Here is a 27,715-nt window from a genome sequence, read left to right as displayed (position 1 = left end):
TAGGTGTGGACTCCAGGAGGAACAGCGAAAGCTTTATCCAAAGCTAATGGAGATCCAAATACATGAAATGAAATCTAAAGGAGGTTTATGTGTCTTTTTCTAGCTTGACTACTCCAACATGGTAGAAGGCCTGGTGCTCATCAACATCAACCCATGTGCCGAAGGTTGGATGGACTGGGCAGCTCACAAAGTACGCACAAACCCACAATAATAGCATATATGTAGTCATTTTTATGTAATAAATGCCAAAATGTTAAACAAATGCTAAGGCTAACTGCTGTTTTTATTTCTACCTTCAGCTCAGCGGTTTGACCCATGACATGACCGGTATGATCATCACCCACCTCTTCGGAAAGGTATACATCCATGTGACTTTTACTTGCATTTTTGGCAGAACTTAGTTTCATAGTTTCCGTAATTGGATATATTTTATATATATATATTTTATATTTTGTCCCCACAGGAGGAGATTCACCACAACCATGACCTGATTGCGACATATCGCCACCACATCATCAATGACATGAACCAGTTTAACCTGCATCTCTTCGTCAAGTCCTATGAAAGGTGCGCCATTGGTGCAAAAGGGAAATTGTAAAATGCCATTTTAAGAAAGGGAATGTAGAGATGATTCAACCTGTTTTAATGTCAGGGTCACATTTGAGCCGTGTTTAAACTGATGTAGAACTATGAAGTTTATCGTGTATCTTCACCTTAGACTTCTTCTGTTACAACCTTAACACTGACCCTACCTTTAGCTTAGAGCTGGGGTTCCATGAAAAGACTAGATGTTAAAGCAGGAGTGTCAAACTCATTTTAGTTCAGGGGCCGCATTCAGCCTCAGTAAAATAATATAAATAATAGGATAAGAACTTATAAATAATGTCAATTCCAAAGTTGTTTTTTCTCTGTTTTTGAGTGAAAAAAGTCAAATTCTATAATGAAAATGTTTACATCTATGAACCGTACTTGAACATAACATGAACAAATATGAACCTGAAAATTCTTAAGAAAAATCTGTGCAATTTTAGCAATATGACGCCTTGGTTTATCATTTATACATGTGCATCACAACTTACAGATCACAGTGGATCTACAAATACACAAAACATTTAATAAGAGGCAGAATATTGTTAAAATTCCACATACTTCTCTTAAGAAATTTCAGGTTATTCACATTTTTTACAAAAGGCTAGTCTGTAAATGTAAACATTTCTATGTAATTTTACTGTTTTTTACACTAAAACAAAGAAAAAAAATTGTAGTTGTCATTATTTATAGTTTATTATGATAGTATTTTACTGGTCTGATCCACTTGAGATTGAATCAACCTAAAATGATTTTAACATCCTTGATTGTTCATATCATCAGAGTAATTTTTGCATTTCACAAATTCATCCCAGGGGCCAAGTTCGACCCTTTGGCGGGCCGATTTTGGCCCCCGGGCCGCATGTTTGACACCTGTGTGTTAAAGGAATACAGAAGGTGAACTCAGACCTTTTTTTTTTGTTTCTCTACAGTCGGAGGGATCTGGAAGTCGAGAGGCCAGTCCCTGGACAGAACAACAGAACTCTCAAGTAAGTCATCATGAAAGAACAGGCAGACGATCCTGGCTGTGCATTTTATTTAACAGTACAGTTCATAACCTTTTCCTGTTTAAATCCAGGTGCCCTTCTCTGCTGGTGGTTGGTGACAGCTCTCCTGCCATTGAAGCTGTGGTAAGTTGAACAAAGACAGAAATCACCATTTAACACTGATATCCCCTCTAACCTCTACAGCTGCATGTGTTCAGTCGCATCATTAAGTGCAGATGAAAACCAAGGTTCTAATAGTTTTGGATTTTTCATTATAGTTTAGTTTTATTTAGTTTTGACTTTTTTTCCTGTAATTCAGTTAGTTTTAATTAGTTTTTAGAGCAGGTTTGCTAGTTTTTATTCATTTTTTTAATTTTCTAAATGCTTAGTTATAGTTTAGTTTTATTTTTTTTTATATTTTTTATCTTCTTCTTTGCAATTGAATTAAAATAAATCCCAGACAGGACTCTGCCGCTTTCTCCCAACTTTAGTCTCCATGTTTCCAGGTAGAGTAGGAACAAGAAGACGACTCTAAACCACAAGTGACGAGAAGTGACGGACCGTTAAATATCATATGGTGCCAGCAGCTAAAATTGCTTGAGTGAAATAAATCAATTTCATATCAATCCGACGTTGACAAAGATAAAAACAAAGGGAATTTTATCCATAATTTTTATACGTTTCAGTTAGTTTTGTAAGCACACAATACAGTTTCAGTTAGATATGTTTTTTTTTTTCCTTTTAATTAGAATTTTTATTTATTTCAGTCAACGAAAATGTTTTTACAATTCTAGTTTTCGTCATTTCGTTAGTTTTCGTTAACGATAATAACCTTGATGAGAACAAAGTTGGGAGACAAAAAATCAAGTAATTCAGATTTCATTTACCTGACTGGAAGTTCAAAGACTCACAATTGCTTTAGGGAGGCCTCCAAACCCCCTGAAGAGCGTTACTTATTGGCCTCTAGATCGTAGAGTACATCGAAGTGTTTCATTCAAGTTCATATTCAAACCACTGCACCGCAGAAAAAGCTTTATTCAATGGATTCGTTTCCTTTGTGCACACAGGTTGAGTGCAACACCAAGCTGGACCCAACAAAAACTACCCTGCTGAAGGTGAGCCCCCAACACCCACCCACCCGCCCACCCAACACTCCTGTCCCATATTTTCCTTCACATGAAAATAGCCTTGACGGAAAAGCATGGACTGATAAATTTCCAGTGGCTCAGCATTTACTTGGTGACACATTAACCAGAAATAGGTCAAGTGAATGGGCCCTCAAGAGGTGCATGTTACCACTGAGGGCACAATTCGCTGCAGTTGACCCACTTGCGTTACCCTATGGTACCTTTTTATGATTCACAGCTGAAACCAAAGGGCTATTAGGCCTAAAATGGGTGCGTTTTATTGGGGTTAACAGTTCATTGTGTAGATGAACACTGATTGGAGGGAACATGGACAAGGTGTTTTGGCGCGTTCAAAAGGGGCATGTTGAGTGTAATGGGGGGTAATGGTGTGTGGCTGCTGCTGTGTGAATATACAAGCGGTAACATGCTAAATGCTAATGACCTCTTTTCCCCTCTTCTCTCCAGATGGCTGACTGCGGTGGCATGCCCCAGGTTGACCAGGTGTGTAGATGCCAGAGACAGAAACAGGAGAAAAACATTTTGCAAGACGCAGTGTTAGTGCGGGATAATCAGCACAGAGGGTGGATGTGAGGGTGGAAAGACGGGTGTTGTAAGAAGGTTGCACTTAAGAGCATTAGCGAGTGGCACATGCAGACCACAGTTGTCAGGTTGTAATCCTCCATACTGCGTAGCACCTGCTCATGGCAGCTGTCATATCTGAGATCGGGGCAGTAAGCTCCTAGATGAGGGATTGAATCTGTCAATGTTATGTAAACAAGTCTGATAATTAATGACAGGAGGACTGATTATCTCCCTCCTTGTGTTCTTCTCTTCTGCAGCCTGGCAAACTGACAGAAGCTTTCAAGTACTTCATCCAGGGAATGGGATACAGTAAGTATTCTTGCAGCACTTCTATCGTACAGGGTGGGGAAGCAAAATTTACAATGAACATTTAGTTGTTTTTTCTCAGCAGGCACTACGTCAATTGTTTTGAAACCAAACATATATTGATGTCATAATCATACCTAACACTATTATCCATACCTTTTCAGAAACTTTTGCCCATATGAGTAATCAGGAAAGCAAACGTCAGAGTGTGTGATTTGCTGAATGCACTCGTCACACCAAAGGAGATTTCAAAAAATAGTTGGAGTGTCCATAAAGACTGTTTCTAATGGAAAGAAGAGAATGACTATGAGCAAAACTATTATGAGAAAGTCTGGAAGTGGAGGAAGCAACAAAAAACGTACCAAAGCTTTTATTAAAGCTCTCAAATCCAAAATCCTAAAGGATCCAACCAAATCCATGAGAAAAATGGCAATTGAACTTGAGGTAGACAACAAGACCGTTAGAAATGCAGTAAAATATGATTTGAAGATTTAAATTCTCATGACTTTCAATAAACTCTTTCAATCTGTCTTTCAATCCCTGCCTCAAAATATTGTAAATTTTGCTTCCCCACCCTGTATATCTATAGTATATCCTCTGCACAGACTCATTCATTGCACTGACTCTAAGCACAACAGTCTCCTTTGCACTGACTCCCTGTGGAAAGTTAGTGTTTTTTACGATTGTGTTTTTTACAACTGTTTGTTTTTTAACGTATGGGATGAATAAAGTATCTATTTATCTATCTATGTTAGTCACTGTGGATCTGTGATGTATGTTTTTCAGAACTGTACAGTGGTGTGCAAAAATATTACAACACTTGTCAAATCTTAAGAAACTGGTGGGTTTTTTTTTTCCACAGCCTGAATTTCACTTTTTTGCCATTGCAAAAGGTAAAGGCAAAGGCACTGAGAATATTTCACCTACAAATGTATCAGTCCAGTCTGTTTTTTACATTTTACTCTAATATTTAGGTTGGCCCCCCTTGGCAACAATCACAGCAGCGCATCTTTCTGGCATTATGTCGATGTATTTTCCGAGAGTTTCAACCCCAGTGTCATTCCACACTCTCAGAAACTCATTCCAGAGAGTTTCCTGAGAGTTTCCTTAGAGCACAAGTGTCAAACATGTGACCCGGGGGCCAAAACCAGCCCACCAAAGGGTCCAATCCAGCCCTGGGAATGAGTCTGTGAAATGCAAAAGTTACACCAAAATTACACTGAAGATATTTAAATAATTTTAGGTAAATTCAATCTAAAATGGGTCAGACCAGTAAAATACTGTCATAGTAACCTATAAATAAAGAAAACTGCAAATTTTTCTCTGTTTCAATTTTAAAAAAGTTAAAATTCCACAAAAATGTTTACATTTACAGAGTAGCCTTTTACAAAAAATGGGAACAACCTGAAATGCCTTCACAGTACTCTAATTTTACCGATATTCTGCCTGTTACTAGATCCACTGTGATCTGTAAATTATAATGCACATGTATAAATTATAAACTAAGGCGTAATATTGTTAAAATTGCACTTATTTTTTTTTAAAAAAGAATGTGCAGGTTGTTCATATTTGATCATGTTATGTCCAAGTACTGTTTGTAGATGTAATCATTTTCATAATGGAATTTGACTTTTTCACTCAAAAACATAGAAAAAACTTTGGTTATAAGTTGTTATCCTATTATTCATAGTATTTTACTGGTCCGGCCCACTTTATAAAATATTAGGCTGTATGTGGCCCCTGAACTAAAATGAGTTTGACACCTCTGCCTTAGAGTTTCCAAGGGGGGCCACACTAAATATTAGAGTAAAATGTAAAAAAAAGGACTGGACTGATAAATTTGTAGGTGAAACATTCTCAGTACCTTTGCCTTTACCTTTTGCAATAGCAAAAAAGTGAAATTCAGGCTCTGGGAAAAACATAAACCACCAGTTTAAGAATTGACAAGTGTTGTAATATTTTTGCACACCACTGTACAGCTGAATTTTGCCAGTTTAGGGTTATCTTAAGGTGTTAAACTTAGATGTTTTATGTCTGAAAGGGGAGAATTCTGCCTCCTTGTGGTGAGACAAAGAACTTGATCTTTATCTGGTGGTTTGAACTCCTTTTCTTTTGTCGCTGGTTAATAAGTGACTTGTGTACTCACTGGAATGTAACCTGACCTCAGCATAAGGACACGTCCTGATCTTTACTGCGCTACAGTTGGTTAACAACAGTGTCACAATAGACTGTTGTTAAAATAAGGGCTGGGTATGATCATTTATACTGATAACATTTTATATTGTGACAAATGGCATTATTGATTAAAGCTAATTTGCATTTTAACATTATCTTTTCTTTTAGGATTTACTTTGTTTAAACATTTCACCTTTTTTTTTAATATTATGTTGTTAAAAATATTTTATCAGTGTAATACAGACTACCTCTAAAATAGAAAAAATGTCAGTGATAAGTTGTGACTGTAAAAGGAGTTTAAAGTCTCAAATAACTATTTTGTTTCTTTACTCAGGAGCATTTATCAGCCTTTAAACTCCAAAGAAATAAAGATTTGTTGTTTTATCAGGATCAGTATTATCTACCAACACAAAATTCTTAGTACTGATTAAAGTTGCAACTATTATTCTCCTAATTATTTTATGATGATTTATTTTCTCAAGTTATAAATTAGTTGTTTTGTCTGTAAAATGTCAGTAAATGATGGAAAAATGTTGATCATGTCAAGTCAAACATGTAGTTTACTGTCATAGAAGAGGGAAAAAACAATAAGCAAAAGCTGAATTTGCATAATTTAGATAGTTTTTTTTTTTTTTTAATCTTAAAATGTTTATCAGATTGGTTGTCAATGAATTTAATAGTCAACAACTAATTTGATTAATCTTTTTTTAAATTTTATTTTTATTGAAAGAATTCAGGTTTTCTCAGCCGTTGAAAAATCTGACAAATACACAAACTATACACATCCAGAGAGTTGGTGTTATAAAAAAAAAAACAAAAAAAAAAACTATTAAGCTGCTCATCATTGTCTTAGCATACAGGATCTCAAAGTAAAGAATCGATGTATAAATAAAAACACAAAAACATATTTCCTTCAGAGGATTTTGGGTTCATATTCATGCATTCATCTCAGCAAAATCAGATCTCAGAGGCTCCACATATCTCACCCATCCCTCCCAGTGTTGCACAAAACAATCCCTCTTCAAATGTACAGCGAAGGTTATTCTTTCCATCCTATACATTCCCATGGTTATGTCTATCCAGTTATTAATTGTCGGTTCTTCTTGTGTCATCCACGGTTTAGTTATTTCTTTTTTTCCCCTGCAGCTAGTAATATACTGAATAAGTATCTATGTATGTTTTCGACCTCTGGAGAAATGTATCCCAAATACATGGTTTTGAAATTTAATCGATCCTAATAACATTTCTGGCATCAAACAGCTCTAGTTTAAACTGTGCGTACAACTCTTCTAAATCTTCCTCTTCCTCAGTGCCGGCTGCCAGCATGACCCGCCTGGTGCGCTCCCGTACCGCCTCCGGCTCCAGCGTCACCTCCTTCGACGGCAACCGTTCACGCTCTCACACCCATGAGGGAAACCGCAGCCGCAGTCACACGTCCGAGAACCGCGGCCGCTCCCATACGGACACCATGGACAGCAGCAACGCCGATCAATCCGTCCCCAAGTCCACCGAAGTGTCCTGCTAAGTCAACTCCCTCCACTCTCCAGACACCTGAACCTCTCCAAGATCCTTCAGTTCGATGCTGCGTTGCCTCTAAACTCACACAGACACACGCTTTCCTACTCACTTAAAAATACAACGATGTGAATGAAAGAAAGAAAGGCGCTGAGATAATATACCTGGATATGATCATACGCACAAGACACACTCATTTGCAGTTTCTGTGCCGAGGTGTCCTGATTGGGGAAAATGTATTGTCTTTGAGGTAGGACGTCTGCCTGTACTGTGATTCCTGAGGGAATTTTTTTCCATAGAGGGACTCAACAACACATTTTTGATCAGACAATTCTTAGAGGCAACGCAGCATTCGGAGACGCCGAAGCAGAGAATGTCAGAGAAAGCTGTGGCTACGAGTACACCAGCTTGTACATGTCTCTCACATAATCCCTCATACATTTTTCATTTCTATTTCTGCATTCCCTCTTATTCCTGTTTTTTGTCCATGTTTACCATATTGACACAGCTTTCTCAAATATACCTGACTGTAAATGTCCATTTTTTTTTCCTTCTCAGTTATTGTTTGATCATTTATTCATTTTTTTTTTTTCTGCGTCTGAAGTGTTGTCGTTTGTATGTAGGAGCAGATTTGTAGATGTGGAGCGAGAATGGGACGGGGGCACTTGGATAAATGCAAGAAGCAGCCTCAAAACATGCTATATACCTTGTGAAATTAAGGGACAGACTTCAAGTGTCATATACATGCAGCCAGCCTATTAATGATGTAGTTGTATCCCGCCAGTGTCCATTTCAAAACATTTTCTATTGTTATAACTACTTTTAACAAGTTATATATCTGTTCCCTGGTGAAATACGATATACAGTGATCTTTTTTTTTAGACTTTATGCTTGGTCATTAATCAAAACACACTGAAAAATTCAAAAGCTTTTACATGATATGCTTTATTAATAGATCATGGCTTCAGACAAAGTTATTTTTCTCTTTTTTATGATTATTTCTATGCAATCAAGCACAAAAGAACAAAGATGTGCCATAGAATTGTTCACTTTTTAGATACGATGCTCCTATGTGGTTGTGGATTTCTGGGATGAGTGAAGTTCATAGGTCCACATGTTCACACTAGGGTAGCTGTAGAACTTACCTGAAACCTTCTACTCCCATATTTTACTTGCACTACAGCGACATTTGCTTTGTAGAACATATAAACGGCTTTGTAAAGATGCAATGCACAACCATCTAATGCTGTAGAAAAGCATTAAAATGACATAACAGTTTGTATTTATTTAAAAAATGACAATAAAAAAAAACTTGTAACAGATTTTCCCTGATTGCATCGTTATTTAATAATGGAAAATGGGGTTAGTCACACTGTCTTTGGCATCTGGGCTTGTATCTGCCTTTTCACTTTTCACTTTAAGGAAAATGTGATGGAAACTGCTACAGTAAAACCTCATCAAATTTGACAGGTGAGTCTAAACACTACTTGTTCTTGAGAGCATTTGAGATTTACATATGTAAAAGCAACATAAATAAATTAAGCCTTTAAAAATTCACACACTCACTGCCTGAATATTTTCACTTGCAAAAGCATTTCCTCAAATATTCCTCAAAAGCACATTATGCTTTAAGAATCTGTTCTGGAGACAAGTACATGTTTCATATTTACAAATTTTTCCAATAGGAAAAAAGAAGATAAGAAAATCCCTTGTACATAATCATACGTATTACAAATACAAAACATTGCAGAAGAATTAACCATCATTTTTAAAGAAGTCAGAAGAAAGAGTCTGAGCCTGATCGATAAACCTTTTAGTTCACGACTTCGGGGTAACCGTAGTAACTCTCCAGCTCTGCGAAGATGTCATTGGGGTTTTTGCAGCTCAGGTTGCAAAAGCAGGCCTGGACCCACATCATTTTCCAGGTGAAGCCCATCCCATTAGGACACACGAAGTCCACGTCGATGGTCTTGGACTTATAGGGGATGCAGCAGCGCTCGTCTGTGCAGACGCCGCAGTATTTGGGCCTGTACTGTTTCTTGCTGGTACAACCAGAGATGGTGAAGTTTGTGGCCTGTTCTTCCCTGTAGATGTTCAGACATTTCTTTCCAGGCTGAGGGAAGAAGAAAGAAAAACAGAAAACATTAGGTATGAAAAGTTTTCATTGAGTTTTCTAAGACATTTCTTAGCCTTCCTTTACCTTGATGTGTTTGGTGATGTCAACGTCGCAGGGCCGCAGGTTGCACAGACGGGACTCTTTGACCAGCTCACATTGATCATTGGCGTTGGAGATCCTCATGGACAGGCCGCGGCCACAGGTCTTTGAGCAGGGGCTCCATGAGGTAGTCTGGGTAATGCAGTTCTTGTGCCAGCTCCTGGTCTCAGCTGGTAAAGCTGAATCAGTGGAGACAGGTTATGAAGACGAGCAAAGTAAATAGATCATGTCTAACACACAAACTGGTGCAAGTTATATAATAATAATAATCATCACCATCATCATCATGATGATGATTATTGTTATTTATGGTAATTAAATTAAAAATACATTAAATCAAGTCTTACCAAGCCCATTACATTTCCACCATATATTTGTAATTAAAATATTAGAACAATGCACCTTCATGTACATGTTTATCATCCAAATCTTTCTTTTTTTTACTAGACCCAGTATTCTGGTATTTTTTGGTATCTTTATTCAACATAGACAGATGTTCATGCACACTGTTCCTTATATGGCTCATAGCACAGCTGCACTAAAATGACTGGAGATGACTCAAAAACAGTGTGAGGGCTTTCACAGGAAAGGATTGGTCTGTCCCAGCGCACACACACACACACACACGCACACACACAGACACACACACACACCTAAACCTTCTGAACCTTGTGGAATACAGACTGTACTCACAGAACTATGGACTTTAGAACTGCCAAACACAGCAGCTGCTTTCCATGTCTTCAACCCAATCCTAATCATATTTTCTACTCTTGTAAATCATCTTCTACTGTTAGGTATTAAACCAGGGGTCTCAAACATGCGGCCCAGGGGCCAAATGCGGCCCACCAAAGGTTCGGCCCGTGGGATGAATTTGCAAAGAGCAAAAATTCCACAGTCAAAGCTGTCGAACTCATTTTAGTTCAGGTTCCACATACAGACCAATATGATCTACAGTAAAATAATAGCATAAAAACCTACAAAAAGTAATGACTCCATATGTTCTCCTCGGTTTGATGTGAAAAAATATTCCACTATGCCTATAAATAATGACAACTTCAAATTTTTGTCTTTGTTTTAGTGTAAAAAAATAACATTAAATTATGAAAAAACTTACATTTACAAACTATCCTGTAACAATAAAATGTGAATAATATGAAAGAAATATGAACAACCTGAAATGTCCAAAGAAAATTAAGCACAATTTGAACAATTTTCTGCTGTTACTAAGTGTTTAGTGTCTTTCTGGTAGATACTTCTGGGCAAAAATAGGGCTGACAAGCCGATCCAGGACCCACAAACACTGAAGTCAAGGTTGTCATCGAGACTGATGGACAAACAACAGTGTCTTTGTAGATCCAATCCATAATGAACATGAAAAAAGTTGAGGCATAATATTGTTAAAATTGCCCTTATTTTTCTTAAGAAATTTCTTTTTTTTTCAGGTTATTCACATCTTTTTTGTTTGGATAGTTTATAAAGGAAGTATTTTCATAATTTAATCAGGGTTTTTTGCACTAAAACAAAGACAAAAATTTGGAGTTGTCGGTATTTATAGGTTATTATGCAATTATTTTACTGGTCTGGCCCACTTGTGATCAAATTGGGCTGAATGTGGCCCCATAAAGAAAATGAGTTTGAGACCCCTGTATTAAACTGTATGATTACCTAGAGGGATTTTCACAAAAACACTGATGTGGAGGGAAATGCTGATATACCTGAGCATAGTAATGTATAAATCAGACCTCACTGGCAGATGACCTGTAGGTGCTGGGATCTCCCAGTTTGGTCTGTGACACATTTGGCCTCCTACAGTCACTGTAAATCTACAATAGTTTAACAGTACACAGTGAAATAACCTCTGGATGGGCCTGTCTCAAACTTAGGGTCAGGACCCAGAATAGGTCATGAGGCTGTTTTTATTGGGTTGGCGAGTAAAATGAACAAAGTTCCAACAATCCAGCAAAGTGAAAATCAATTGTTGTGAGGGTAAAAGCCTCAGTATTTAATAATAAGTAATCAGTATCAGTCATATTATAGTGTATAATATAGATATGCTTAGACTAGGAAGATTATTATTGTTATAAGGAGAAGGGGTGGGAGTTTATAAGTTATGCTTCTTCTCACTCCTTTTCGAAGATGTATTACATCTCTTATGATTCAGTGCTTTGTTTATTTATTTTCTTCTGTTTTGACATTCATATTCGAAATAAATACATCAATCAATCAGTAAAACAGTAAATATTCATGATATATTTGTATGTCTAAAAAAGGTTTGGGAGCGACTGCTATGCATTACAATGTATATAGTTAAGTCCCATAAAGTACAACAATAATAAAGATGAGTTACTAATTTGGGAAGATTTCTTTAATTCTCTCATCTGTATCATGTGTTACGTGGAGATTGAGTGGAATTCAGGATCCTATTGGGCAAAACTGGGAGAAAAGTGCAACTCCTAGACTAATCAAACTGTACACTATACACCTCTGACATCCAGGAAAGTAAAAGTTTTGGCTTTCTTACATTAAATAGTTGTCTTGACTGGAAACAGCATAATGCAACAGGTTTTTATGGAATGCTCTTTGCAGTGGACATGTTTTCTTTTTTTTAGTAAAGCTGTGAGACTTGCATCATTGGGTCTGAAGTTCAAACTGCTGTATATTAGCCCAAACACATGTCTGTGGTGTACAGACCTACCCTCTACTGCATGCCGCGGCGCTGTCTTGCGCCCTCTTTTGGGTTCATCACAGATCCATTGCTCACAGCACTGTCCTCGGACTTTGACCCGGCGTGGGTTTTGGCACCACACCCGAGGAGGCTGGGACTCTGTGCACAGCGCCACACAGCCGATGGCCCCGTTCACACACACACACTGGTATTTACAGCTGGGCTTGAAGCTCTGCCCGTTACGATAGATCACACCATCATGCTCACAGCCTGTTCCAACCATATCTGGTAAAAAGAGAGAAGGAGGCAAAAGAGGAAGGGAAAGAATCACTTATTATAGCAGCTAAAATTTGCTTAGAGGTCTTATTTCTGTCTTTGTGCATAAGAAATCAATAGAAGTGAATCCCCAAAGGAACTTTGTGTTGGTAAATGCAAGTTCTGCAAATGTACAGGATTTCAGTTCTGTTCAACATGTTGATGGTCATATGAACTATGTTTTCAGGTCAAAAATGTCCAATTTCATCACATCACATTAATGCTATATTTTCATGTCACAAATGGCCAAGTTATATTTGAACTGAATTTACCTGAAAAACAAATATTCTATTCTTTTAGATTCCCCAGTTTTTCTTACCAGATTCTATCCTACATATCACATGTTTTATTTTTACAGGTTCAATATGGAGTATGGTGCTGATCCATCCTGCTTATGTTATGCCAATACATACATTAAGAATGTCACACGTCACTTTTGAAATCAACAGTTTTCTAATAATGAGCATTTTTATAAAGAAACAATTCTATATTGTTATTTCCTCTTTAGTATGATGATAAACTACACAATAAATAATTCTGATCCTAGTTTTTGCACAGGGATCATTAGTGTAAACGGTGACATGGCTGCCGAGCATCAGTATGATGGGATCTGTAACAACCATGTCACATCCGTCCACTGACACATTTTGTATTTTTGTGTCAGCTGTTATTGTTTTAGATCCACAATAATAACATTTATGAATAAGAGGATCATTAGCAATAGTAAGTATATAAGTTTATTACTAATAAAGCAGTGGTACTGACCAGATCATCATGGGTAATGTCACATCCGTCCACTTGCAAAAGTTTTCACATACACATGCTATTCAAAATCCAGTATTTCTGAAAATATAGCTTCCACTGTCAAATAATATCAGTAGTCTGTGCACAAATGGATTAGCATTATTTCAACACAATTCTATGCATTTCTTAAAACTTGTTTTTTTGTGGGTTTTTTTGGACAAAAATGGCCACTCATTTGACCCCCTAAGTAAATTTTAGCTGATAGACAAATACAACACAACCAATTATTAATATCAATGTCATGGAAAATCTAGCAAAGCCAAATATGTAACAAGTAAGACTCAATTTTACCAAAGTACACCACTACTTGGCTATTTTTGAGGAGATATCATACATAAGTAATTGGAAACAACCAATATCAGTTTGATTTAACCTTTTTAAGACTGCCAGTATAACAGGACGCCTAGGTGTCTTTATGTTATCTTTGCGATAAGTGTCAGAAAATGTCTTTTTTGCCAATTCTTTTGCACCTGTTTCCAGAAAGAACTTAACTTTCAATATCTGACCATTAATTATCATTATTATAAATAATACATGCTTAAAATTTGAAGTTTTTAGCATATTTATTATCAGAAACAACTATAAATGTTGATAACAAAACTTTTTGAGATTGCAAAAAGTAAGTAAGTAACTAAAGTTTATTTATTCAATTTCAATTCAATTCAACTTTATTTGTATATCCCAATATCACAACAAGGTTATCTCAAAGGGCTTTACAGAGGCAGTTGGAGTAAACAACAGTCAAATAAACAGCAAGAAAATGAGTAGTGTCCAGGGCATCCCCCGTCCTTAGACCCTCCTTCTCGGCAAGGAAAAACTCAAAACCCAGTGGGAAAAGGGAGAAACCTCGGGGAGAACCACAGTGAAGGAGAGATCCACTCCCATGGATGGACAGGCTATAGATGCACCAGGACTGATGGACGTCCATTTGCAGATGTAGTTCTAGTCTGCAAGGACTAATAATACTAATACTATAATACTAATTTATAATGCGCTTTTCACAGATTAATCTCACAAAGTGCTGTACATAAAATGAGTGCAATAAAACATAAGAATAACTCCATAAAACAGATAAAAAGGGTAAATCCATCAACCAAAAGCTTTCCTAAAAAACAATATCTTGAGCTGCTTCTTGAAAGAGTCCATGGAGTCGACCACACAGAGGGACAGGGGCAGGTCATTCCAGAGTCTGGGGGCTACAGCCTGAAAGGACAGGTCTCCTCTGGTTTTAAAATGAGTCTTTGGGACCATCAGGATGCTCTGGCCTCCAGACCTAACCAAGGTTATTATTGTTAATTAAAACTAACGAAATGACAAAAACTAGAATTGAAAAAACATTTTCGTTAACTGAAAAAAAAAAAAAAAAACTAGAATTAAAAGAAAAAACAATAACTAAGTGAAACTGTATTGTGTGTTTAGAAAACTAACTAAAACGTATAAAATTATGGATAAAATTCCCTTATTTTCGTCTTTGTCAATGTCGGATTGATACAAAATTGATTTATTTCACTCTAGCAATTTTATCTAGCGGCACCATACGACACTTCATGGTCCATCACTTCTCGTCACTTGTGGTTTCCAGTCGTCTTCTGGTCCCCACTCTACTTGGAAACATGGAGACTAAAGTAGGGAGAAAGCAGCAAAGTCCTGTCTGGGATTGATTTGAATACGATGGAGAAGAAGATAAAAGATACGACAAAACTAAAATTAATACTAAAACTAAACTAAAACTAAGCATTTAGAAAAAAGGAAAACTAATAAAAATTAGCAAACCTGCTCTAAAGACGAATTAAAACTAACTGAATTAGAGAAAAAAAAGTCAAAACTAAATAAAACTAAACTATATTGAAAAATCCAAAACTATTATAACCTTGGACCTAATGGTGCGCCCTGAGGAGTAGGGGCACAACAAGTCAGCAATATACTGGGGGGCCTGACCATGCAACACCTGGAAAGTCAGGACTAAAATTTTATAATCAATACGAAATTTGATTGGAAGCCAATGAAGAGCTGACAAAACGGGGGGATGATGTGGGCTGTCCTGGGTGTACCTGTCAAAAGTCTAGAGACAGAATTCTGTACCATCTGAAGTCTGTTGAGAGTCATCTTATTGAAACAAGTGAACACAGAATTGCAGTAATCAATACGAGAAGAGATGAAAATGTGAATGATCATTTCAAGATCCAATTTCGACAACATCCTCCTTACTTTAGAGATATCGCTCAAGTGATACAAATTTTCAAATATTTTACATCTGCTCAAACATGCCTTTTGGTCTTGAATATTCAGTGTCGGAAAGCTGAGGATCTCAGTTTTCCAATGACATTTGAATTTTGTGGATAGTGCAAACAGTTCAGGAGTTACAGTTATTTGAATGCTGTAAAGTGCAAAATGCAGCTCCGGTGATCTTGCCATTGTTAAACTGTTAATTGAATGAAGGCTTGCATTTTTAGCATGACCTGGATTTCTTGCATAAGAAACAGAGCATTGCATAACCAAGTAGAATATAACGACAAAGCTGCTTGTGTAGTGGTCTTACCTGCTTTAATTTGTACTCATTTGCATCAATGTACTGATATCTGTTTTTGTCTTTCTAGTGATTTTCTGTTTTACAGCAATTTTGTGTCTGATACTTCAGCAAAAATGTATATTCAAGACAATATGTGTTCTTTATTGCATTTGAAATGCAATAAAGAACACCAAAATTGTAACTATATACTGTATATCAATGTTCATTTCAAGGGCCACTTGATTCATCACTATGACAACCGGTGACCACACATGCTCTACTTAAGTCCAACATCATTTATCATGTTAAAATAAAATGCTTAGATGTTCCTTATATTAACCCATAAAGACCCAAACAGCCACCGGCAACCAAATCATCTACTAATGTAAAATGTTTAATAACTTCTGAACCATTAAACCTATGAACATGTTGAAATAATTGGTGTAAAATGCAGTTTGTCATCTTTTCATGGTCATCAGATATGACCCATTTGGACGTTCAGAGGCTCCGTAGTGGACGTGGAAACACTGTCATCTTCTACAACATTGATTCACCAGTAAAAACCATGGAGTTTGATATTTGAAAAGTGGATGGACACACTTTGGTTTATGTTCACTTAATGATATCTTTGCTGAAAACGTCACCTTTTCCTCAGTTTTCTCTGTTTTTATACAATAACCTTCAACTATCCACCTGAGTTTTTATGAGCATCTACATGATCTGTAAATTAAATATAGGAAAATACATGATTTAGGCTAAAAAATGCAAAATACAGACAATAGTATTATAATAGACGATAATAAGTCACTTCAGAAAGGTTAAATATGGAGAAAAATTAATTTGGGAACTGCCACAAAAGTAGCACTGGGTCTTTATGGGTTAAAAAAGCAGTTGTTTGTTTGTTGGTTTTGCTGAGGGACACTTACATGCACACACTCCTTTTTCGTACCTAGGCTTGTCCGAGCTGTAGTCACAGTACAGTCCCTTGTGGTAATCGCAGGTGTCCGCCTCGTTGCACACCTCGCCCACCTGCCGGGCGCAGGTCTTGCAGCAGTCGCAGCCGTCCATGAGGAGGCTCACGCCTGGCGGACAGGTGGGGATGGCCTTGGGGCAGTCGCATGGCCACCTGCAGTACTGCGTCCGGTTGTATGCGTCTGTGACCGCTGTGGTCGGCGGCATGGCAGTGGAATTCTGGGAGTAGGCCTGGAAAGAGGGGGGTGGGTAGAAGGGAAACAAATGTTCGGATTTCATTAAGTTCATAGTAAGGTAGTCATTGCAATGCAGTCCAGGTTTAGAAAAAGAAGTGAGTATGTAATTATAACATGACAACTTATTTATGCATTTGAACTACAACTTCTAATAATTTACCATTTATTCAGTCAGCACAGCCTGATAAAAAAAAACACTACCTGTATTTAACTAATCAGATAGTTTTCAGGGCCAAGTTCTTTAACCTTTTAACTGATGCATTTGGACGGACGGACGGACGGACAGATAGATAGATAGATAGATAGATAGATAGATAGATAGATAGATAGATAGATAGATAGATAGATAGATAGATAGATAGAGACTTTATTGATCCTTTGCAGGAAATTATTAGGTTACGACAGCAGTACAAACAAGAAAAGCACTTGACCTCCGCCAAGGCAGATCAGTCTCTCCCCCCCCCCCCCCCCCCCCCCCCCCCGATCACCACGAAAATTTAATCATTTGTTCCTTGTGCCAGTATCAACATTTCCTGAAAATTTCATCCAAATCCGTCCATAACTTTTGGAGTTATCTTGCTAACAAACAAACAAACATACAAAGCAAAGTGATCACAATACCTCTTAGCAGAGGTGAACACACTGACCCATCCCAACAGACATCCCCATAGACAACTAAAAATGGAAGGTAAGAAGTGATAAAAACAGAATAAAAGATATATAAATATATAATATGTACAGTAAAAGTAAGGTAAAATAATATGATAAAACACCTGTAGTAATAATAATATTAATAACAAGAAAAGCACTCGGAGAGCACAGACCTCCGCCAAGACAGATCCGCCTCCCATGCGCGTTTGTTTGTTTGTTTGTTTGTTAGCAAGATAACTCAAAAAGTTATGGAGGGATTTTCATGAAAGCCCTCGATCACCACCAAAATGTAATCATTTCTTCCTTGTGCCAGTATCAACGTTACCTGAAAATTTCACGAAAATCCCTCCTACATATAAATACTTAGCATTAAATAAATACATTATCTACACATATTAAGTGAAAAAATGCGGACAGTCAGTTCAAGTTTCAGTTATTTCCTATATTTTATAATTATTATTAACAGCGATTTCAGCTGAACCATGTTCTTTGAACTGAAACATATGATCCAATCCAATCCAACTTTATTTGTAAAGCACTTTAAAACAACCACAGTGGACCAAAGTGCTGTACAGAAAAATAAATAAAAACCAAAATAAGAGTAAAATACAACAATAGATTAAAGACATAATAGATTTAAAGACAAAGAACTGTAAAAATAAAATTAAAAAAAAGTGAAAAAAAAAAATTAAAAAATCAATAAATAAAAATACAGAAGAATAGATAAAGCCTAAATAAAAGAATAAAATACAAGAATAGATTAAAACATAAAAAGCTGTAAGATTAAAAACAACAGCAAATAAGAACAATAAACCATGCGATCTAACAAAGGCCACACAAAGTCAGACTTATAGTGAACTGGAATTCCTTGTGTTATTAAATAAAATGTGGTGAGGCAACATCTTTCATATCCATAATCCATCTTTCCTCAGTTCTTTTGTATCCGACACTTCACTGACTCCCGAGCACACTACAAACCTCCGGTCCTGCTGCGCAATAAATTAAATATGACTCTAAAAATGAATTAAGCATTCAGCGGAGATAAGCTCATCAATGACAAAGTCTATCTTTGAAACGAGTTAATAAATCTAATCAGTAACTGTATTGGAAAGTTACGAGCCAGTGCTGATAAAATGTACTGATGTCCCCCTCGGGCTGTTCTGCCTCTTAGGAGCTGCTGTGTGAAGCCAAGATCACAGTCTGAGCAGCTTCAGAGCAGATGTTCACGCTGAACGGGCCACATGAGGCACATTAACAACTTAGAGGTTAGTTTTAGACCGTGGTCACAAGTCTCAGCGGAGGGATCTTTTTTAATCATTTGAACAGTGTATAACAGGAACAGTACGTTTTAGAATCCAAGTGAATTTCTGTTGGTTTTGAGAACATGATGTGCTTGAAGAAAACACCAAAAGAAGATGTTGTGACCATAACGAAGCTTCTGGGTATCATTAAATGTGTATGATGCTTAGACTAGGGATGTAGCGATATGAAAATTTCATATCACGGTTATTGTGACCAAAATTATCGTGGTTATCATTATTATTGCGGTATTATTGAAATGTGCTCAAAACGTTCAAAAAGTACTGATACACACACTGAAATAATTTAACCAAGTTTTTTTAAAAAAATAAATAAATAAAATAATAGGCACAATGTACCCTCTGTTGCAGAAACAGTCAAGTATTAACCCTTAGTGGTCTGAGCCTATTTTGTCTGTTTTTCAGTCCTTTTGATTTTGCCTTTATATACTACATAAACCACAGGTGTCAAACATGCAGCCCAGGGGCCAAATCCGGCCCGCCAAAGGGTCCAGCCCGGCCCTTGGGATGAATTTGTGAAATGCAAAAATTACAATAAGATATTAACAATCCTTTTAGTTCAGGTTCCACATCAGAACAATTCAATCTCAAGTTGGCAGGATTCAGTAAAATACTATCATAATAACATTTAAATAATGGCAAATCCAAATGTTTGTCTTCGTAAATGTAAATATTTTCATGTATATACACTAAAACAAAAAATGTGAATAACCTGAACAAATATGAACAACCTGAAATGTCTTAAGAGAAGTAAGTACAATTTTAACAATATTCTGCCGGTTACTAAATGTTGTGTGTGTTTCTAGATCCACTGTGATCTGTTAATTATAATGTACATGTATAAATGATAAACTGAGGCAGAATATTGTTAAAATTACACTTATTTTTTTCAGTTTGTTCATGTTATTCACATCTTTTGAAAGGACAGTTTGTAGATGTAAATCTTTTCGGAATGTAAATTTACTTTTTTGCTCTAAAACATAGAGAAAAGTTTGGAGTTGACATTATTTATATATTATTATGTTATTATTTTACTGGTTTGGCCCACTTCAGGTCAAATTTAGCTGAATGTGGCCCCTGAACTAAAATGAATTTGACACCCCTGATATAAACAAATGTTTACTATAACCATGTTTGGGATCTTTTTTTCAGCACAACTTCATTTATCTCACCTGTCTATTATTTTTTCACTTTAACCGACTATAAAAACATAAAAGGACAAAAAACACAAAAAATATATAAAATCCGATTTGAAAAATGCATATAATTTATTGCATAAATAACACACAGATGCTTAACGAACCTTTTCAAAGACTTTAAAAGTGAATATTGGTTCCAAATATTAGGTATATCCAATTTAAATTGTAATAAATTCAAACTATACTCAAATATTTGACATAAAAGCAGATCTTTACGTAGGCGTTTTCTCCCCTAAAAGTGTAAATCAAGTTAATCAAACACGGTTATCATGATAATTAGAATTTAAACAGTAATACTAACCGTCTGCAATTTTACCACCGTTTATCGTTATACCGGTAATCGTTACATCCCTAGCGGAGACTTACATCACTCTGAAAAGTCTGATGATTGGTGGTTTTGTCAGAGTCTGTTACACAACCTGTAGATGACATATGATGAACCATTTGAACCAGTGACAGCTCCAGTAAAACCTCTTGGCTGTGGATGTGAATGTGCTGCTATTTCTGTCTCCATTCATCCAGTTCACATGTGGCTACAATAAAATCATGGAAGAAAGTCATTATTAAAACACATGGAAGCTGTAGAAGTCATACGTCCTTCCATATGTAGTAAATATATATCAGGATCAGCGTTCTCAGCTGATGGATTGTGACCAAATGTTCAGCGGTAGGTGGTGGAATGGTCCTGAGTGGGTCACAAAGTGAGTCTGATAAATGCTTAACTGTGATTTTGGATTTTTATTTTTTGGCAGATATGCTAGGAAGTTTTACATATTTCTTCGTGAGCAGAAAGCACAAGTATATGAATTAGAATTGAACAACAGAGGATGCAATGATTGAAACATTGTGGTTTCAGTCATTTATGAGTGAAACAGCTTCTACACGTGCGTTAAGTGAAAACAGCTGATGTTGTGCATAAACACAGTTACAACATTAATGTGATTTAAGTCCCAAAAGAATCAGCAGCAGATGAAACGCTATGTATATTGTATATGGAAATAAGAGACTGTGTAAGTTGGTGTATGTTTATATGTGTAGACCAGTGGTTCCCAACGTTTTTTGGCTCGTGACCCCATTTTAACATCACGCATTTCTGGTGACCCCAGACATTCAAAATTTTTTACTAAAATTAATTTGTTTTCGGTCATGTAATAGTTTGCTATACTATGTTGCAAATAAAGGTTAATTTTAGACGACATTTAGTCTATATAATGTATATTATTATGGGCAGAGGCAGAAAAGCCAGGTGTAGATTATTGCACAAAATGAGAATTTGATTTTCCTTGGTCAGGATATGTACAGTCAGTCCAGCTTGGATTTACAAGGCTGACAATTAATACTGAACAAACAAGAACTCAAACTATGAATTATGAAAGAGCTGCAGCATCTGAAACCGACCACAATGAACATTTGAAGGATAAACAGAACCACAGTGCTTCAGTTTCAGCTTCACAGGTTGTCTTTTATATATTGTGATTGTCTCTGTCAACTCACCATATATTTTTTTCATTAGTAAGTTTTACTTTATTTTTATCAATTACTAGAAATCTCAGGCAACCCCATTTGAATTTCAGGTGACCCCATGTGGGGTCCCGACCCCAGGGTTGAAAAACACTGGTGTAGCCAGACGTATTTCAACACTTTGTTAGAGCTGTGTTAGTGCTGAAATGGGTCTGTCACTCTCCACTATCGTTTAAGAATATGAAAAAAAGAAAGAAAAAACTTTCTTTCTGTATTTCTTTGTGGTTCTTAGGCAACACTTGAGCACAGGATGTAATAATGTTGCACAGTAGAGTCAGGAGAGTAGTTTTTTGTTTTGTTTTTTTGTGGAAAATTTGCAATTCACAATTGATCTAGGAAAAAAAAAGACTAAATCCCTGCAAAAGAAAACATCACATAAAAAGCAATGCATCTTTGTCAAAGCCTGCCATTTTCAATATGTAAGTACAGCTCAGAGGTCGCTGTTTCATGTTGAGATAACACAGTGATAGATGTTGACTGAAGTAGTCACCCAGTGTAAGGACTATTCCAACAGAGTGCATCCTGTCAGGCAGACTATGAGGAAGTCACAGCTTGAACGCAGCAATAAAAATATGCGCAGTGCGGTGAACATGTGCTCATAATCTAATCTTTGAAAACTAAATTTGCTTGTTTTAAAATAAAACTGAATCTGAAAATATGATTCCTATTTGAGACCTGCATTAGAATCAACCTTTGACATTAACCATCTCATTTGGATCACTAGCACCACATAACAGTTACCCCCATGATGCCTGATCTACACCCAGAGGAGAACGTTTAAAGGTGGGGTATGAGATCTTAGAAAAACGGTTCGAGCAAGCTACATTTTGAAAATACTCAATTCCAAAGTCCAAACCCCTTTCTTCAGACTTCCCCCCTCCAGAGTACTGGCACATGTAATGCTTGTTCCTGAGGGTTCATGAGTGCTGCAGCCCCAGCTCCGATCCATGCATACCTCATTCAGTCTCCTCCAACACCCCCGCTCTTCCAGAACAGCCTCAGTTCATACTTATCTGGCTAACGTTACATTTCCTAGTGATTTATGTTTGTGACAAAACAGTTTGCCGGTGAACTTTCCATCCTAATATAACTAATATAGCCAAGCTCTGGCTCTGGCTTTGCTTCCTGTACAAGTGCTCCAAGCCTCTGAGAACGCACGATTCATGCACGAAGAGGGGTACGCGCAGAGGGGGAGGGACAAATGGCAGTTGAGTTTGATAGACATATCACCATTCATTCATTTTGATTGGGTGCTCAAAATGATTGGGGGTTGTTTTTTCAGTCCTGTCCGTTCCACAGGTGACTAGATTTTTTTGTTTTTGTGTTAGAGCACAGGTGTCAAACGTGTGGCCTGGGGGCCAAATCCTGCCTGCCAAAGGGTCCAGTCCGGCTCCTGGGATGAATTTGTGAAATGCAAAAATTACATTGAATCATTTTAGTACAAGTTCCACATTCAGACCAATTTAATCTCCAGTGGGTCAGATTAATACAATTCTATCATAATAACCCATAAATACTCACAACTCCAAATTTTTCTCTTTGTAAATGTAAAATTTTTCATGTTATTTTATCATATTTAGACTAAAACAAACTAACATTTCACAAAAACATGAATAACCTCAACAAATATAAACATTTTGAAATGTCTGAAGTGTAATTTTAACAATATTCTGCCTGTTATTAAATGTTTTGTGTATTTGTTGATCCACTGTGATCTGTAAGTTGTAATTTACACATTTAAATGATAAACTGAGACAGAATATTGTTAAAATTGCGCTTAGTTTTCTTAAGAAATTTCAGTTTGTTCATGTTATTCACATTGTTTTAAAGGATAGTTGGTAGATAGAAACATTTTCATCACATAATTTTACTTTTTTTGCTCTAAAACATAGAAGAAAGTTTGGACTTGACATTATTTATATATTATTATGTTACTATTTCACTAGTCCGGCCCATTTCAGATCAAATTTGACTTAATGTGGCCCCTGAACGAAAATGAGTTTGACACCCCTGTGTAAGAGCATTTAATTAATTGGTTGTGGTTGGTTGGTGTGAAGGGGATTTTAAGCAATATAGGAAAAAATGCTCCAGGAAAACATCTCGCACCCCACCTTTAACTCCAGGTGCCTATTATCTGTCTACTCACACATCATCATAGGCATGAAAAAGCAGAACAGTTCACTTTGTCAAGATTCTGGTGCATGAAAGACACACACATGCACACTTTATCCATAATCAATTGTGTAGAAAACGTGCTTAATCACCTCACACATGGCATACCCTGTGTCATTACCCTGAGCTTGTTCTTGGCACTACAACAGAATTAAGGCCATATTAATAACTGCTGTGTACGACGTGAACACTAATGCAGATAAATGACTTTTAATCGCTGCTGTGCCACTAAGCCATTCCTCAGAAGACTTCATTTAGCCTGAAGGCTAATTTGCAAGTGCGGAGAAAACAAACAGAATACAAAATCTGTCCATCATTTGAACAAAGAGACAAGCGCAGAGGGAGGTGGGTGTGTAAACAAACATGAATACACTATTGTAGGTGGGCAAAGGGCACGGCAAAGGTGCATTAAAGGGTTAGACAAACCAATTAGCCTTCACTTGTAACACTGTTTTGTATCTTCATCCAATGTGATGTCAAATACCTGCCTGTGTTTTGTCTTTTGAGTGAGGGGATGAGGACGGATGACCCCGCTCCATCTGCTGGTCTGATTTTATTCTGTTTCTGTCAATCTCTGGTCAAATCAGATGACCTTTAGCTTCAGGAGCTCAAGTGAATGTGAGCAGGCGTGGACAAACTCTCCCTCAGGGATAAGAACAACAATTGACATGGAACAAAAGCAGATTTAAAGGAACATGGCTTTAACCCAGTGGTTCCCAACCTTTTTTGGCTTGTGACCCCATTTTAACATCACACATTTCTGGTGACCCCAGACATTCAAAACAAAGACATTTTTTTGCTAAAATTAATTTGTTTTTGATCATGTAATAGTTTGCTATACTATGTTGCAAATTAAAGTTAATTTTAGACAACATTTAGTCTATATAATGTATACTATTATGGACAGAGGCAGAAAAGCCAAGTGTAGATTACTGCACAAAGTGACAATTTTATTTTCCTTGGTCAGGATATGTACAGTCAGTCCAGCTTGGATTTACAAGGCTGACAATTAATACTGAACAAACAAGAACTCAAACTATGAATTATGAAAGAGCTGCAGCATCTGAAACCAACCACAATGAACATTTGACAGATAAACAGAACCACAGTGCTTCAGTTTAGGCTTCAGTTTGTTTTTATGGATTGGGATTGTCTCTGCCAACTCACATTATATTTTTTATTAGTAAGTTTATTTTTTTGTTATTATTATCAATTACTAAACATTTCAGGCGACAAACACTGCTTTAACCAATAAAGACCGAAATATCCACCACTGACCAAAAGCATCTACTGATATAAAATTTTTAAGGAGTTTAGATCCACTAATCCTATCAATCTTGTTTTCTTCATCTTATTATTATTATTGTTGTTATTATTATTTTTATTAATTATTTATTATTACTATTGTTATTTATTTATTTATTTTTGTGGTTTGTTTGCTTATCAATCATTTATGTACCAGTACTTATATTTTGATGGTTGAAATTTGTTTTTATTTCACTGTCTACATGTTCAAAATAAAAATTTCATTCATTCATTCATCTATGTAAATAACTGGTTTAAAATGAAGATTCTCATCTTTTCATGGTCATCAGATATGACCCCTTCGGACATTCAGAGGTTCGGTAATGAACGTGGAAACAACATCATCTTTTACAACACTGATTCACCAGTAAAACCCATGGAGTTTAATCAGTGACAGTGGATGGAGACACTGGGTTTATGTTCAGTTAATGATAGATTTTACTGAAAAAGTCACCTTTTATTAAGTTTCTCTATTTTTTGTATAATAATCCCCAAATGCAGCGTCAGCATGATGATTAAAGTACATGATCAGTAAATTAAATATAGGAAAATACTCGATTTTCACTGAAAAAATGCAAAATAGAGAGGATAATATTATGATAAATAGTGATTGATCACTTAAGAAATTTAAATAGAGAGAAAAATTCATTTGGGACCTGACACAAAAGTAGCACTGGGTCTTTATGGGTTAAACATCTCAAATTCTCCTCATTCACAACTAATTATTTTGCGTTCATACAGTTATTATATTACCAGCAAACAACACTGATTGGATGAGTGATTAGGAATATTCAGACAGTTATTATTAAGGTTAACTCAGATGTTAGTTTCAGATTAAAGTATTTACTCCAGACTTTAAGGTTTTTCTGTCAGTTATGTTAGAGTAATTAGACTTTATAAAGGCTTTGAACCTGCAGAAGAACAGAAATCTGAGACATACATTTAATGCCCTAAATAACCACATGGTGGCACTAAAACCTCACCAGTGACCTGAAAGTGGAGCAACTGTCAGCATCTGCAACTGCAGGATGATTGATGAAAATAATCACTTGAGTTTAGAGATTAAAGAGGTAATAATTACCCTCAGAGATGTCAGTCCATTTAATTGAATCTAACGTGTCACTATAAGGACGGGCTTTTCCTTTGAGATAACCCTATCAACAATAGTGGAAAACATATACTCACATCAACGTAAGCAACATAAACATGTGGCATACCATCTTAAAATAACTTGGAAAAACAAGTCATGGCATTTGGATTCATGACAAAACACCACACAAAGCACAAAGGTCTGCCTGCATTGTGGTACTTTAGGACAAAACATTGCCAGCTGTCTCTATTGTCCATGTAGGGAATTTTAGTTTTAACAAACTCCAGAACAGTGTTTCCAAAAGTCTCATTCTTTATAAAAAAAAAAAATAAAAAAAATTAATTAATTTTAAAAAAGGCAAACGATGATGATCCAGTTTATAATAGATTAAACAGTGCACAAAACAACGTTACTTCCTGGTTGTACATTGCTGATTACACTGGTCTATGAGTAAAAAATGAAGTCAAAAATGTTGATTGGCTGCAGATTCCAAGACACAGTCTTGGGTCAAAATGTGAAATTCTCAGAATTAACGAGAGAATGAGTTTTACTGAAAGAAATGTTTGTCTCACAGGCACCAGATCTACTTCAAAACATTGGCTGCACATTACAATACATCCACTTTTCAGGTCCTTTCTAATGGAAGATTTATAAACCTATTGTACAAATGTATATAAACTAATATATATGTGCAATAACACTTCATCATATGCATTGAAAACAGCTGACCCACACTTCTGTCATGTTGATTTCCAGTTCATCTTAATAAAGTGTATAAAATTTATCACATTTTATTTCCAAGGCAGATCATAAAACGTGTATTATGAATAGGTGCATAAAAAAGTGTTACTGAAAACATATACTCATGTTAAATACACTGACACACAATTGTGCATGTAGACACAGATCAAACGCTGTTGTTTTTTCCTCTCATATAGAATTAAAGTTTGTTTGAAGACTATTCTGTATGTTTGGCGTCTCCCATGCAGGACCCAGCTATGGGTTGCGACCCAGTGTTTGGTTATGGATGCTCTAAGATGATAACAGAAAGAAACAAAAAACAATCCGAGTGGAAAAGTGGACAGTGGTATTAGATGGAGATGAAAGTAAAGTGACTAAAAACATGATCTGGTCTCCATCCAGGTCAGATCATGTGTTAATAAGTGTTAAGAAAGTGTTAGTAATAAAACTTCATCCCACCTGTTGAATCCCGGCTGCGGTTAGAATCCACCACAGGAGCCAACTCATCCCTGGGCAGGAAAAGCAAATGCATTGAATCCAGAATTAGTCCCGTCTCTAAACGCACCACACGCCGCTCTGCGCAGGTGTCCTACATCCTGGGCCCGTGGCTGTCATCTCCGAACACCTCTGTCCGTCTGTCTGCGTCCGGGACCGGCTCTGACAGCCTGTTCAAACCAGGACCGGCTGACGTAGGGGCTGAGAGGACGAGCCAAGCATAC

At 36.6% G+C, this 27,715-nt stretch overlaps 2 protein-coding genes across 5 annotated transcripts in view; one reads left to right on the top strand and one right to left on the bottom strand.

The window, feature by feature from the left end:
• ndrg1a (N-myc downstream regulated 1a) overlaps positions 1–8,601 on the top strand; it is a 23,164-nt gene extending 14,563 nt beyond the window's left edge. For 2 of the 4 annotated variants that reach the window (XM_030146484.1, XM_030146485.1), the window contains 9 exons: positions 104–190; positions 300–356; positions 464–567; positions 1,521–1,577; positions 1,667–1,718; positions 2,642–2,689; positions 3,167–3,202; positions 3,541–3,592; positions 7,075–8,601. In XM_030146484.1, coding sequence (XP_030002344.1) covers positions 104–190; positions 300–356; positions 464–567; positions 1,521–1,577; positions 1,667–1,718; positions 2,642–2,689; positions 3,167–3,202; positions 3,541–3,592; positions 7,075–7,289 — 708 coding nt within the window. In that variant the 3' untranslated portion in view covers positions 7,290–8,601. Of the gene's footprint in view, positions 1–103; positions 191–299; positions 357–463; positions 568–1,520; positions 1,578–1,666; positions 1,719–2,641; positions 2,690–3,166; positions 3,203–3,540; positions 3,625–4,339; positions 4,377–5,559; positions 6,075–7,074 lie in introns of those variants that run through there. The other 2 variants (XM_030146486.1, XM_030146487.1) reach the window with 2 other exon arrangements.
• ccn4a (cellular communication network factor 4a) lies at positions 8,160–27,715 on the bottom strand. Its single transcript, XM_030146488.1, has 5 exons — positions 27,456–27,715; positions 16,717–16,993; positions 12,193–12,447; positions 9,480–9,673; positions 8,160–9,392 (listed from the first exon to the last, which is right to left on the bottom strand). Exons 1-5 carry the CDS (start codon positions 27,501–27,503, stop codon positions 9,093–9,095), a joined length of 1,074 nt encoding a protein of 357 aa, XP_030002348.1. The 5' UTR covers positions 27,504–27,715; the 3' UTR covers positions 8,160–9,092.

The sequence above is a fragment of the Sphaeramia orbicularis genome, chromosome 11 (genome assembly GCF_902148855.1).
Source record: "Sphaeramia orbicularis chromosome 11, fSphaOr1.1, whole genome shotgun sequence".
Classification (NCBI taxonomy): domain Eukaryota; kingdom Metazoa; phylum Chordata; class Actinopteri; order Kurtiformes; family Apogonidae; genus Sphaeramia; species Sphaeramia orbicularis.
The sequence above is the reverse complement of the archived record's forward strand: the minus strand, read 5'-3'. Positions and strand labels throughout refer to the sequence as shown.

Bases quoted from the DNA above. Each gene is read 5' to 3' on its own strand.
- ccn4a (XM_030146488.1), bottom strand. From the start codon at position 27,503: ATGAGTTGGCTCCTGTGGTGGATTCTAACCGCAGCCGGGATTCAACAG. The intron at 16,994-27,455 runs GTGGGATGAAGT...CCCTCTTTCCAG, and splicing joins CCGCAGCCGGGATTCAACAG to GCCTACTCCCAGAATTCCAC. The intron at 12,448-16,716 runs GTAAGTGTCCCT...TCTTTTTACCAG, and splicing joins CGAAAAAGGAGTGTGTGCAT to ATATGGTTGGAACAGGCTGT.